Source organism: Nipponia nippon, unplaced genomic scaffold (genome assembly GCF_047370975.1).
Source record: "Nipponia nippon isolate SJK-2023a ecotype South Korea unplaced genomic scaffold, ASM4737097v1 scaffold_14, whole genome shotgun sequence".
In the NCBI taxonomy this organism is placed as follows: Eukaryota; Metazoa; Chordata; class Aves; order Pelecaniformes; family Threskiornithidae; genus Nipponia; species Nipponia nippon.
Window position 1 is genome coordinate 5,747,573 of NW_028262330.1, and position 14,394 is coordinate 5,761,966.

At 55.6% G+C, this 14,394-nt stretch overlaps 1 protein-coding gene across 6 annotated transcripts in view; it reads left to right on the forward strand.

The window, feature by feature from the left end:
• Positions 1-14,394, forward strand: part of BAIAP2 (BAR/IMD domain containing adaptor protein 2) — a 51,156-nt gene that overhangs the window by 24,375 nt on the left and 12,387 nt on the right. For all 6 annotated transcript variants that reach the window (XM_087750522.1, XM_087750519.1, XM_087750517.1 and 3 more), the window contains exons 5-7: positions 76-147; positions 512-649; positions 12,679-12,831. In XM_087750522.1, coding sequence (XP_087606648.1) covers positions 76-147; positions 512-649; positions 12,679-12,831 — 363 coding nt within the window. The remainder of the gene's footprint in view (positions 1-75; positions 148-511; positions 650-12,678; positions 12,832-14,394) is intronic.

The following is a 14,394-nucleotide window of genomic DNA, read 5'->3' on the forward strand; positions in this document are numbered from 1 at the left end:
TGCCTGCCCCAGTGCTTCCCGGGCAGGATTTGCCAGCTCTCGCCAAGGAACCGTGTTTTCTCTTTCTGCCTGCAGCTCAAGTCCTTCCACAATGAGCTCCTGACGCAGCTGGAGCAGAAGGTGGAGCTGGACTCCCGATACCTGAGTGTGAGTTACGGACTCGTGTAGTCCAGCAGCACAAGCGTTGGCTCGGGCGTCTCCGCGTCTCCCGTTCCCGCTGCCCGCCTGCCCCCTCGCCCAGCTCCTTGCTCAGGGGGACTGTTGTGCCCGCGCACTGCTCCTGCCCCTGGTCACAGATGGATCCCCAGCCATCTCGCGCATCACCACGCACAGAACAGCATTTCCCCTGATGTCAGACTATTGCTGCCCCTGTTTGCTCTCTGGGCTGTGGGGATCCTGCTTCTCCCAAAGTCCAGGGGGAGTCTGCTTCTGCCAGCCCTCTGCAGCAGGAGCAGCGACCGAGGCAGGGGCTCAACTTCAGCTGCTCAGAGCTTTCTCCTGTCGCATCCAGGCTGCACTGAAAAAATACCAGACAGAGCAAAGGAGCAAGGGGGACTCGCTCGACAAGTGCCAGGCAGAGCTGAAGAAACTTCGGAAGAAGAGCCAAGGCAGCAAAAACCCCCAGAAGTACTCTGACAAGGAGCTGCAGGTAGGACGCCAGGCGTGGGGGGGACGAGCGTCTCCTCCTCGTGCGGGGCAGCAGATGCTTGGTACCGCATGCTAGAGGTGGCTCGGCTCTCGCAAGCGTTTAGATAAGGGCTCGCCGTTTCTTTAGAGGAACGGGCGCAGCAGCATTAGGGGAGCGTGGTGGGGTGTGGGAAGTGTGGATAGGGAGGGGGCGGCAGCCCTTGATGGGAGCGGGTTGGTCTCGTGGCCACCCCGGGGGAGGACGGTGCAGAGGGGGAGGCTGCGAGCTCCGCTGACGGCAGATGTTGTGCCAGGCGGTGCGGTGGTGAGTAACCCTGCTCGATCCACTGCTCCCGGTGCTTTTTTTTTTTCCTTAATGAATGAACCCAAAAAGATCATTAATTTCTGTTGTGCCAGATCCATCTTCCTCTGGATGGTGTTTTGCTTAAATATTTTCTGCGCCTGCTGCTGGGGCGCCCCTTCCCCCAGCCCGCCGGGGCGGTGGCGCGGGCCGGGGGCGGCCGCGGTGAATCACTGCGGTGTGATCGCGGTGTGGGCTCCCTCGCCAACCACGCGCCGTTTGCTAATCGGGTCCCGGCTGTGTGGGGCCGGGGTCCCTCATGGCACCTGCCTGGACGGTTTGTGCTGCGGGGTGGGCACGTTTTGGAGGTTGAGGCGTTGGGATTCCCCGCAGGGAGGGAGTCGGGGTCAGCATCTGGCTGAAGAGCATCCAGGGCACGTCCCCAGCTGGTGCCGGCTGAGCCGGGGCCGTGAGCGGGACGTGCCAAGGGGCTGTGGCACCCGGGTTACCGATGCGTTCGCAGCAGGAGTTCCTGTCTTCTGAAGTCTGCAACCTTTGGTTCGAGCGTTGCCTGGAGCATGGCTGAACATGGCAAACTTTAACGAGAGATTGATGTATCTGCAAATCTACTCTGGCTGAAAGTCCTCGTGCTGGTACTCGAGTTAAGGCCATTGAATGATTGCAGCACGAGTAGTACCTTGAAAAGATGAAGATGAACCCTGAAGCCAGAAATTACCTAGTCTTGTCTCTGAGGCATGAGAGCCTGCGTTATGTCGGGACCAGGACCTGTTGCTTTGGATGCCGTGAGCCGGTAACGTGTCAAAATGATCCACGTCTGCTGAAGGGGATCTAAACGTCGGTGGCACTTCACTCGCAGGGGCTGTGTGGTGGCATTTAAAGTAATCGGCAGATAGTTACCATGAAGGTTGTGCTGGGGAAGTGACATTCTTAATTGCACTAAAATTTGGGAAATCAGTCATTCTCTCAGTGGCGTGAATCAGAATAAGCACTGAAGGAGAAAAACGCACCGCAGTCATCCGCCCCGGCTCGGCGTGCAGCTCCCGTGCTGAGCCGGAGTGCGTTGCACGGAGCTCATGCTCGTTTGCAGCTGCCGACTGCCAAGGCTGTGCTGGGCTGCTTGCAGGAGGCATGGCTGGCCGGAGCATGGCTGGAAGGTGTCGATGCAGCAGACTGGGGTGTCCTGCCCGCTGCGGCGGCGGCTGGCGCGTCCTTGAGAGCTGAGCAGCTTAAACCACTTCTGAGTTGTGGCATCTCCGCAAGCCCTTGCTCCGAAATTCCTGCTGAGCAAGAAAAGCCCTGTTAGGCAACGAGGCTCAGTGTGGGGAAACTTGGGGATCAAACCTCTGGGATTCACCACCACCTGTGAAAGCTGCTGATAGGGACAACAGAGCGAAATTGCTGCCAGAGCCACCCCTCTCCTGCCTAACCCCGCCGGGCTGCTGCCGTGCAGGGATCCCCATCCCACACCCGGAGTTGGAGGAGGAGAAAATCCATCCCGGTGATCAGCTTTATATAGCTGGGAGAGGAGCGATGGTTTGATCCTCCTGCTGGGATGTGGCAGGGACAGGGTAGTCCTGTTAGCACAGCAGCTTTGGGCAGGGAAACAGGATCAGGCTTTCATTCTCTTAATCTTTCAGCAGTAAGTATTTAGGAAGCGCTTATCTCTGAAAAAGCCTTATGATGGCTTTTGAGCTTAAAGAGCTATGAGACTGCTCAATTGCTCGCTTTTTTTTTTCCCCCTCTAGATTGAAATACAAAGTTAAATTGCTGAATTCAGCCAAGAGGGCAGTTTTCCCTCTGTTCTCTGCTGGCTGCGATGCTGGTATTTGCTTTCCACAGAAAAACAAGGGTGTTTTGGGCTACCCTTGATGCTGTTCTTACCCTTGCCTGGGCATTGGAGAGTGGGAGGATTGCTGCAAGGATGGGTCCAGCCTGGAGCTATGCAGGTGTTGGTACCGGCCTGAGGAGGGAGCCTTGTGTGGGGCTTAGTGAAGCCAGGCTTAGTGAACCTGGAGCATCTGCAGATCTGCTGGTGTTGCACTGTGGGGCTTTGCTCCACAAAAATCTTTCTCAACTGGCTTAAAACAGAGAACGAGGCAGTTCGCCCCGGGGAGCTGCTGCATGCGGTTCAGCTTGTTTAGCTGGCCCAGAGCCACCCCTGCGGCCGGCTTGTAAAACCCCCGGCGGCCTCCGAGGAGGCTGCTGAAGGCACCTTATGATGCTTGCGGGAAGCTGAAGACTTCATCAGGCTGGTGCCTGGGGACCGCAGACCAATCAGACAACAACTGGATGGAGCTCTTCTTATGGACTGTTGCAGATTGCTTGTCTCGTAATGGGAGAAGCTGCTCTTGATGGAAATGTCCTGGTAGCTACATCAGTCATCTCATTCAATAAAGCAATAACATCTTACTCTTCTTTTGAAGACTCATCCACTTAAGCTAGTGTAGCAGTCGGCAGCCGGGAGTCTGATGCTCTGTCATCATCTGTCTTCGTATTTAATGCTACGGGAAGCAGAATTGCTCCTTTCTGCCTTTTCACCACTTGTTGAGTGACCACATCTTGTCATCGCCTGCAAGCGAGATGGGTGGGCGAGATGAGCGCGATGGGAGAAGCAGTGCTGTCCTCCTGCGGGGAGCTCCAGGACGTGGTTTCTGTAACATCGTCTCACTCTGCTGAAGTGAGAAGTGATTTGGGACTGTTCAGGCTCTGGTTTGCCGGGTGGCAGAGGACAGCCCTCACCTGGGCCCAGGTACCAGCGTGGCTTGGGCTCCATCACAAAGCCCAGTAAAACAGTCCAAACATCTCACCTGTGACTCTGCAATTCAGATTTTCTCCCTTTATAAAGCAGAAATAAACGCTGATATTCCGCAGGCAGTGCAGATAACTAATTCTCTTATGGCTGGTGAGCAGTAGCTTTGGGAAGACGGAGGTTGAGGAGGTCTGCTCGGGATGAGGCAGCAGCGCGATGCTCATGAACACTTGCAGGAGGCTTCTGAGCTTCATCAGCCACTCGTTGCATGGAGAGAGCTGATCCAGGGTTGTCTGCAAGTCTCACATTATCTGACCACTGTCTCTTGTGCTTGTTTTGTGGAGTTTAATAGGTGAGGATGGGCATCACAGGATTAAAATGGTTGAGAATTTAAAACACCTTGTGGTTTGCAGTAAAGACGACTCGCATAGCTTAAAAGCAGCTCAAAGTGCAATTAGGCTGCAGGAGTGATTTTCCATCTCCGAAGCTTTGTCATGGTCAAGAGAGATGCTGTGGTGATGGGTTGTTACTGCTGAATGCAGCAATAAAGCCAGGCTTTTTATTCCTTATGAATCAGTCCAGAGCTTTTGTTATACGTGAGGAATGAAAGCTGAGACATCTAACTGCCTCAAATGTCTCATCTTAGTTATGTAGTTACTGAGATTTTTTTTGACCTGTGTTGAAAACCAGGAGAATAAACAATTCCACTCACTTCATGTCTTTTATGAATAAGAATGAAAACAATATTAAGATTAAACAATCACCAAGAAAGCTAAACTGCTGTATCTTCATTAAGTGTTGGTTATGATTGTCCTGGTTTCGGCTGAGGTAGAGTTAATTTTCTTCCTGGTAGCTGGTATAGTGCTGTGTTTTGGATTTAGGATGAAAATAATGTTGATAGCACACTGATGTTTGAGTTGTTGCTGAGCAGGGCTTGCACAGAGTCAAGGACTTGACAGCTTCTCATGCTCCACCAACTGAGAAGGCTGGGGGTGCGCAAGAAGCTGGGAGGGCGCACGGCCGGGCCAGCTGACCCCAACTGGCCAAAGGGCTACCCCATACCGTATGGCGTCATGCTCAGTATATAAACTGGGGGAAAGCTGGCCAAGGGTCCGCTGCGCAGGGACCGGCAGGGCATCAGTCGGCCCAGTCGGCGGGTGGTGAGCAATTGCATCGTGTATCACTTGCTTTGTATATTCTTTTATTGTTATTATTATTACTACTACTACTATTTTATTTTCTTTCAATTATTAAACTGTTCTTATCTCAACCCAGGAATCTTCTCACTTTTACTCTTCCAGTTCTCTCCCCCCATCCCGCCGGGGGAGAGTGAGCGAGCAGCTGCCTGGTGCTCAATCGCCAGCTGGGGTTAAACCACAACAGTGATCAAACCATGAAATCAAGGTCACGATGAGTTTAGGACCTTGATTGAATCAGCAGCTCAGTAATGAAGTTATGTTGGTTCAAACTATTAAATCATATTAGCGCTACAAGCAATTGGATTTCTCCATTGGGCTGAGACGGAGCTGACTGTAATTCATGCTAAATAGCAAAGCTGAAGCCGGCTGTTTGCGGTGAAAGGCTGTGCCTGAGCTGGGCGAAAGGGCTTTGGCGTGGTTGTGCCGGTGAGCAGCTTCGCTGGGAACTGCGGAGGGGCAGAGGGAGCTCACTGCTCCTCCCAACCCCTGCAAAACCAGGGGTTTGCTGAGCCAGGGGCAGCGGGATGTGGAGGCTGAGCTCAGCTCCTGCCCAGAGGTGTCTTCTGCTTGTCCACACCTACACCTGCTCCTATGGGAATATTTTAAGCATTAAATACCACTGTGCCAAATAACCTGGGGGGGTTTATAAACTTTTGTAATTGAAACCTCATTTTGCTATTCCCATCAGGAGAAATAATTTTAGCTATAGGTCAAGAAGCTCTAACTGATACGGAGTTTGCACAAACCAGGTTACAAAGGCTTATGTAAAAGTCAAATAGGGAAGAATTATGTAAAAGCTCAGTGGCTGCAGGTAACTCTCTCCAGGTTTTGTCGTGCTTTAAGCTGAGTTAGGCTGGGTGTCCAAACCCAGCAAATACAGTCAGCGGGTGCAGGGAGGGGAAGTGCCTGTGAAACGCTTGGTGGGAGATGCATCGGGTCTGGGGCCGAGCTGCTCTGGTCGTGGGCAGCGCCTGAGCGTCCTTGCTATGGCCAGGTCGGGACTGAAAGGGATCAACCCGAGTGTGCATGTAGTTCGGTGGCGTTACCTGCTTGTGTCTCGGGACCTTATTGGAGAGCTCATCCCTTGCAGTATTTTTTGCCTCTGTTGTTTACTCTGTAATCAGCTGTGAACTCACGTGCTGGTGACGTTGGCCCCTCTTACGTGGGGCTGCAGCCCTGAGCGCCTGGGGAGGCTTTGGGCATAGCACCTTGCTCTGGCAGCACACTGGACTCTCTGGACATGGTGCCACAAGAGCCGTACGCTGAAGTGGCTTTTTCAGACTTTGTGGTCCGTGAGAGCTTATGAAAAAGGCAGCACCGAGAGGAGGAGAGTCTCTGTCTCCTCTTTCCAGTGGCTGTGGTCAGGGTGGGCTTGCTCAGCTGCTGTGGCTGGCTGGCAGCATCCCTTCCACCCCAGGGTGAGCTACAGGCTCCAGCACAAAGTGTGGTTTCCTGAAACCAGCTCTACAGATCTATAAGCAGCTGCTACAAATATGCAAAATGAAGTCTTAAATTTCTTTTCTTCTGGGCTGAGATGCCTTAAATGACTCTTCTGGAAAGCTGGTCTCTGTCCCGGTACCTACGCAGGTCAGGGCCACGTCTGATGAGTGTTTTGGTACCAAACCTTGTGCATTGAGCTGTTGATCTGGGGTGTCCCTGTATTGAAGGAACGTTTTAAGCAGCTGATCATGAAACCCCCGCAGAGCCGGCTGGAGAAAGCGCTTGCCTGCTGTTTTGCTCTCTGTAAATTTTATGTAATATCACATGTGCGTGGATGGCGCTTTATAGGAGCAGTGAAAGCCGATGCCCCGATGAACAGATGTGTGAGACAGGCAATGTAATGAGGGGAGACAGCCCTTCTCGGGGGAGGAAGGGGAGGCTGGCATCCTTGGAGCAGGGCAGCTGTCAGGGTTGTGCTCCCTGCATGCGCTCTGCATGTTGTTTCACCTTTGGTAACCATCGAGTCCGCAGCATCCCGGAGGAGGGTTTTGGCCACAGGGTGATGGAGCTGGAGCGGTGGAGGCTGGTGGGCAGCGCAGCAGCAGGTGCCGGCACTAGAAGACCTTCCCTTGCTGGAGATGTTGGTACTTGTGCGGGGCAGGGGGAGTTTCCCTTCTCCCTGGGAAGGGTGTAGAGGTTTGGGGTCCCCATGTGACAGGTGCACAGAAACCATCTGACAGTGGACGGCTGCGGCGACATGGGGCCCCGTGGCTCTGCGGGGGTGCTTTGTCCTTGCTTTTTGCAAGTGAAAATGTATTTTGGCTCCTGTGGTGACTTGCATGTGGGCATTCTCTGCTGCGGGAGAGGGTTTGGTCTGTTGCTTTATATGCCTTATTACAAGAGAGGTTGGGTCACCTCAGGCTCATTTCTGAGCTCAGATCTCCTTCCCGGCCGTGCTCTGCTGGGAAGAGCCGCTGATACCCCAGGGCTCGAATACAGCATCGCTCTGTCTGGCTAAGCAAACCAACCAACCTCCCGCTCCATCTGTAACACACTTAGGCAATGATGGAGGTGGCCAGGAGGGAACGATGTCTCCCCTGAGGCTGCTCCAGGGTCCACCAGCTTCCACACAAGGAGCAAGTTCTGGGAATGAGGAAAAGCTGTCTCCTTCCCCGGGTGCTGTTGGGGCTGAGGATCCCAGGCTTCTTGTTTTCCTCATTTTGGCTATATACCGTGGCAGGGTTTCAGCTGTTTTTACTTGAGACTATTCAACAGCTTAGATGCTCTTTCTCTGTTAATCAGCCTAACTTCTTTCTTATTTTATCCCATTACTTTCTAATTATTCTCCCTTGTGGTTCCCTAAATAAATCCTCCCTTCTCTTGGTGTTTACTCCTTGCAGGTATTTCAGCCTGCTGCATCGGTCCGGCACAGCTCGCAGAGTCCTCTCCCTTCCCCTCTCTTTCCTTTGTCTCTTTTCCCTGCTGCTCTGTGCTGCTGATCCTGACCCTGGGACGAGAGCCCGGTGTTTGGGCACGGTCCCCTCCCTGCTCCGCGTCTCTGCTGATGCTCCGGCGTGCTCCCCTGCGGTGGTACTGGCTTTCTGGTCTCAAAACATGCAATGCCCACATCCAGCATGGTTAGCTGGTGCCTCCTGAACGGCAGCCTTGCTGGCTTCTACTTGCTGTTGGTTCCCTCTTGGCCCTGTGGCTGATTCTTGCTCAGCAGTGGCAGATGCATCTGATCACCGATAAAGATCTGTAATGCTGATTTCTGCAGTTGTGCTTAATGCATTAGCATTAGCACTGCCCTTGGCTCATATTCCGAACTGGATAGAGCGGTCTGAGCTAATTTTTTTTCCAGTAAGGCTGCGTGGTTATTAAAAGCTTGACTGAAGTTCAGTAACGATGTTGCTGTTTCACCTGTGCTAACAACACTGATGGCAGTGTGTGCTTGAAAAGGACTTGGGTCTTGACATGCTTTTTCATCTTCACACACCCCTAGCTGTCAGCTTTGGAGTGGCATTGCGAAGTTGTTAGTGTAAGCAGCAGGGCTTTTCTGTGTGTCCTGGCTTTTCTGTGCCAGGGATGACAGCGGCTGTTCCAGCTGGGGACTTTGCAGCGTCTTGTTTCCTCTTTCATGTTTTCTTGTTCCTAATTCACTGCCTGACCGGTTGGGGTAACTTGGTCTGGCTTCTGAATGGAGATTGCCCAGCTTTGGCTGGACCCAGCGTGGCCAAGCTTTGCTCCAGCATTGGTCATCAGCCCCGGGCACTGGGCAGCCAGGAGGGCTTGAACCAGCGGGTCCCTGGCTGAGCCACCACCGCCTGCGCAGCCGGGGCTCCCCGGGCTGCCGGGACCGGGCTCCCCCTCCCAGGATCGCTGCTTCCCTCGGCCAGGCAGGAGCCCTCGCTCCACCGGCTCCCACCCCTGAGCCACGGCAGCATCTTAAACCAAACCCTTTCACCGGCTGCGCCCAGCGCCGCTGTGTGCTGACATTGCTAATTAGGTCAGCAGCTCCCGGTGAATTGGAAGTGGATGTGTTCGGGAGGCGGAGGGGGGGACGGGGGAGTTATTTGAGGCCTCTCCAACCTAGAAACCCAGAAAAGGTTTCTGGAGCTGTTGGGTGGCTCCGGCGCGTGCTCTGGCTTTTGGCACAACTGTGACCACCGCGAGTGCGGTCCTGGCCGGCTCCCTGCCCCCTCAGGCGCTCAGGTCACAAATGAGGCTTGGCTTTTGCTCCTCCTTTAAACTGGGATTTTTATTTAGACAATGCTTAAAACCTGAATTTGAAGCCAACAGCTTAAATCAAGGTCTGAATTTAAGATGCATCACTCGAGCGGTACATGCTTGTTGGTGAGGTCCTGGAGAGGATGCTGCCGAGCTGCGGAGCCAGGGCGCACCGAGGCCAGTGGGGAGGCACCTGCCCCTGGCCCTGATGCTGCTTGTCAGGTCGTGCCAAGCTGAGAAATGTGTTTGGCTGGGGTTCAAAATGCGGGATGGCTGCAGGATCCCCCTCCATCCCCAGGGAAAGGAGCCGTGAGCGGCAGCCATGAGCCCGACGGTCCTGACGGGCGCCTGGCTGCAGGTAAAGCACCGCTCGCTGGTGGAAGACGGTCCTTCTGCTTGACATACAGTAGTGAGATCTTACATCGTGCTTCGTGTGTTACTTTTTTTCTCATGCATCTGGCATATTTAGCAATGTTTTTATTTGAATTGTCTTTCTATGCATTATTTGCAAGCCCATTGTCATTTTGAGCAAATCCAAAATGAAAACTGTCTAGTGAACAAGAAGCGTTGCTCGCCATTTTGTAATGTAATACCGTGTAAAAATCAAGGCTCTGAATAAATCAATGGCACATCAGGCATATTTACATAAAGTATTAAAAGCGCTGAGAATACTAAATTTAGAGCATAGGCTCTCTGCTTGCAAATCAACATGTTCTAACTGGCTGCAGCCATTAAGACAAGTCTTTCCTTAGCAAAATAATTAAAAGCATGCTTGTAAAACAAGGTTGAAATCAGGGATGTAAATAAGGCTTTACCTCGCGTATTTAAGTCATGATTAAAACTAAAAATCTAACATTGCCAACATAAGGAAGAATTTCCCCGCCTCACATCGTGATGCACAGTGTGTTTGGGAGCAGAGCTGGCTCTTGCCCACCCGCCGTACCTGGGGCATGGCTGTGCCCGACCTGGGGATGGTTATGGTACGGGGAAACCTGAATCGCGGCGGGATAGTCCTTGTGCTACTGAACTAAATTAGCTGGAGGTGGACTCATTTCACTCCTCACCTTCTCGTTCTTCATGGCCCAGTTAGTAAATTAAGCAGGATGGGTTTAGGGTGTTGGGGTCCGCGCTTGCTCCCGCGCTCCTGCTATTTCAGGTGCTGTCAGGGTTGCGGTTTCCTTCCAGAAATGGGGCTCTGCAGGAGGGGGAGCATCGTCCCACTGCCTCCCTTGGGAGAGAAGCAAAGGAAACTTTTTTGGGAGCTGCCTGTGGTGCAGGTGTGTGGGGACAGCGGGGCTCTGTCCGTCCCGGGCATAGCGGGGCTGCGATGGAGGGGTCGGGGCACCGGACCCCAGGGGAGCTGGGGGTTCTCCGGCTTGGTGCTGGGCTGTCCTTCCCTCCCAACTCCCTGTCGCTACTGCCAAGCTGACGCCTCTGGGCTCTGTCCCTGTGCTGTTCCCGGGGCTAATAATACCTGGGAGGAGGCGGCGTGCTGCCGGCAGCGCCTCTGTCCCAAGCCCACTCCACAGGAGCGATGCTTTCCCTGCTCGCACCGAGCACGTCCTCCCACTGCCGCCTGCTCCCGCCGGCACGTGCCCGGGGCTGCTGCCGCCTCTTCCCGGTGCCTCTCTGCCTGCTGCTGGCACAGGCCGGCTGCTTGCCAGCTTTCCCGGTGCCCTCCCCTATATCCCTGCCAGCCCCGGTCCCGCTCAGCTCCCCCTGCAGCTTCGCTTGGGGGTGATGCAAACAGCTCCATTATTTCTGCTTTTACACCCAACGGTGTCAGCTCAGTTACCTTCATTTATTTCTATTCTTAAACATGGGCGTTTGCACTGGATTTTCTCATTTGGGGGGGAAAAAGTTCTCCTTGAAACAGAGTTGTTGGTTGCAAACTGGGTTTTTACCCATTTGTCAATGACCCCCTTTCCCCTGTCTGTGTTGGTGCCTGTGGGGAGACCCAAAACCTGCTGGGTCCAGCATGAGATCTCCGCAGGGTTTGCTCTTGAGGGAGGATGCTCCAAGCAGGGTGGGAGCAGTAGGAGCTCCAGCTCTGAAATAAGCCCCCTTTGAAGTCTGGGATGTCACTTAATCTCCCTGCTTTGTTGAGGTTTGTTCCATTTTATGTGTCTGCTAATAAATATTGTAGCCTGCTAAAAATAACTGTTAAACATGAAGGAAGAAGTAAAGCTGCTTTGGGCCCTGAATTTCCAGTTTAATTCCTTTCTCAGGGAAGCTCAGACTTTCTGAAACAGGTTCAGCAGTGCCTGGTCTGCACGGCTGCTTGTGGCTTTTCAATGTGGTGCTGCCATCCCAGGGAAGAGCCAGTGGCAACAAGGTGTTGCAGGGCAGGACAGCGATGGGTGGGAGAGATGCTCCTCGTAGAGGCTTGGTGGCTGCTCTCCCAGTGCCACATCAAGGGTGGAAGCTCCTTGCAGAGGAGCTGGGGACATCCTGAGGGCATTGAGGGAGGAGAAAGTGGCTGGTTCGGGGAGCTGGGGACATCTCGGGCCCTCCGTGCTCAGGGATGCTGATGGTGTGGCCAAGCGGCAGCCCTGTGGTCCCCGGCATTGCTCTGAAGACCTCCCGTGTGCCATGTTTGCACCGCACAGGTCAGCTTGTGTGGCTGGGTTACCCCAGCGTGTGCAGTTTCCATGCCCTGTACGGTGCTGGCGAAGCCCCGTGTGGCACTGCCGTGCTGGCAGAAGTCCCGTAGGTAGAGCAGGAGCCTGTGCCAGCAGAGGAGCCTCCCGCTGCCGCGTCTGCGGCATCTCTACCCGGCGCTGGCAGGGGCCGCAGCATGGAGGAACAGCCACCCCGGCAGTCCCCTCACTGCCTGCGGCCGGGCAGGGCAGTGCTGTGCCAGCGTGCAGTGCTGCCCTGCCCTGGCACCGTGTGCCTGTCCCCTGCACCGCTTACCGTGTGGCTGACTGGCAAATGCAAACTGAAAGCGCTGCTGGTAGTTTTAGTGTTGCTGGTGGTTGTGTGTGTTGGAGGAGGAGCTCATGTGCTGTCCCGCTGCGGCCCCCTGCTCTCAGCAGCACGGCTCTGCCCGTCCTTGCAGGCAGCAATGGGCAGCAAGCAGTGATTTGGCAAAGACGCCAGCAGAAGAGGAGGTGCCGGAGGTGTTCAGCCTGGGCTGGTTTCATGGTGGCTCATGTGCTGCGGTGCCTGGCAGGGATGAGCAGGGGGCCGTGGGGGCCGTTGCCAGCCCTGGGTGATCGGGGCAACCTCCTCGGCCTCCGCCGCCAGTGCGAGTGCCTCGGCGGGGCTCGGGCACCCGTTTGGTGAGAGGGCGGCTGCGTGCGGTACAGCTCGTCCTGCCGCCCGCACCGCTCCCAGCCCACACGCTGAGTCAGCGCCTCTGCGTGGGGGGGCTCCGATGAGTAAGGGCGGGTTGGAGGGGCCACACAAGCACACGCGTGTGTGTGTTCTGTGCTGGGGGGGCCCTGTGGGCACCCTGCCTGCCGGCCACCCCCCCACCAGCCCCTCGGCTGCACTGATGACCCCCGCTCTGGAGGATGCTGCGGCATCCCCTACCCTGCGCACAGAGGGGCAGGTGCTCGGTGGGCAAAGCGGTGAAGGCAGCCACCTCTCTGCTTCTCTTTCCATTCTAGTACATCGAAGCCATCAGCAACAAGCAAGGTGAGCTGGAAAACTACGTCTCTGACGGCTATAAGACAGCTCTCACGGAAGAGAGGAGACGGTTCTGCTTCCTGGTAGAGAAACAGTGCGCGGTAGCGAAGAGCGCGATCACCTACCATGCCAAGGTGAGTTGGTGCCACCGGAGCCGCCGGTCTGCTCCCATGCTCCTGCAGCCGCCGGTCTGTGGGTCCCTGGCTGCCCCGTCACCAGGTGGACGCTCCTGTCACGAGCCGTTGCCTACAGAGCAGGCCAATATCCTGAAAGCCGTGGCTGATGCAGCCCCTGTGGCTTGGGGGGCAGAGGAGTATACCGGCAGGTGACCCACGGACAAGGTGCCCTGGGAGACACGTGTGCTCCTGGGCTGGGAGAGGCAGGGCTGTCCTGGGGCTGTGCTGCCCTCCCACCTGCACCCCGAGCTGCCCTTCCTCTGACGAAGGGGCAAGTCTCCCATGGGTGCTGCTCTGCATTTCAAAGCAGCTTCTGGCTGCATGAGGTAGACGAGACCGGCCGTGGTTTGCTCGAGTGCCAGCATGGCGGTGGTGAGGGCAGAGCCTGGCAGCGCATCGTGCCGTCTGGCTTGCCCAGGCGGTGCCAGCCCCTTCGCGGTGCGAATTCGCCTGTGGAAGTGCTCATGGTAGGTGGAGGGGGCTGAGTTCACCTCTCCTGCATGTTGTGGTCACCGAGGTCTGGGGGCTCTGCCCTGGCAGACGCTCATCAGGTTCCTCGTGCATCAGCTCACGATTTGCAAAAGCAGAAGAAATGCAAAGCAGCACCATTCCTGCTCGGAGCTGGAGCAGCACTGCCCTCCTGGCAGGGCAGGGAGAGGGCTCCCTCTGACCCCCTGGTACCTCCTGGCCCTAGTAAAGGTGAGAATTAAACCAGAGATTGAACTGCTGCTCCAAACCCCCTCTGCCCGTTCCCAGGCAGCCCGCGTTTCCCAGGCAGCCCACGTTTCCCAGGCTGGGGGTCGGAGCTGCTGCCTGCTGGCATGGGGAGCGGCGGTCCCCTGCGCTGGTCCGGAGCAGAATCCATCCGGATGAGGGCTGGGAACGCCGGCGCTGCTCCCACAGCCTCATGCTCCCATTCTGGTTGTTCCCCGCCGCCACCCCCCATCGCTCGCAGCACCCATCTGTCACCGCCACGCTTGGCACCGGGGAGCAGGAGGAGTTTGGATTAGTCAGCGCTGTCCTCGCGCTGCGGGCTGGATCGATGCTCGGCACATGCGAATTCCTCCTGTAGTGCAGGAAGGAAAAATTCCTCCCCGGGGATGGGGAGGTCGGCAGGCAGGAGGGTGCTGGCACTTGCATCATGACCGTGGCACAATGAAACCAAAAGCTTCTCGCAGCAGCATGTCGAGGGTGATTTTGCAAGAGGGACTCTGCAGGTGGCTCGTCCAGAGCATGGTGGGTGTATGTGTGACGTGGGCGCATGGCCCTGCACCAGTCTGGCAGCCGGCGTGGGCCTTGCCGGCTAAAAATGCCGTCCCGCTGCTGCTGGCGGCTCCCAGAGGATGCTGGCAGCAGCCGCAGTCTGGGTGGCGAGGCTGTGCCTCGGCTGGAGCCGGTGGCTGATAGTGCAGAAATGTTCTGGGACTTTGAAATTGGGTTTAGAGGGGTTTTTGATACGTAGGGACCAAGCTGCCTCCAGGTGAGATGGGCTGCAAAGCCGTGCAGAGGCATCGGGGCACC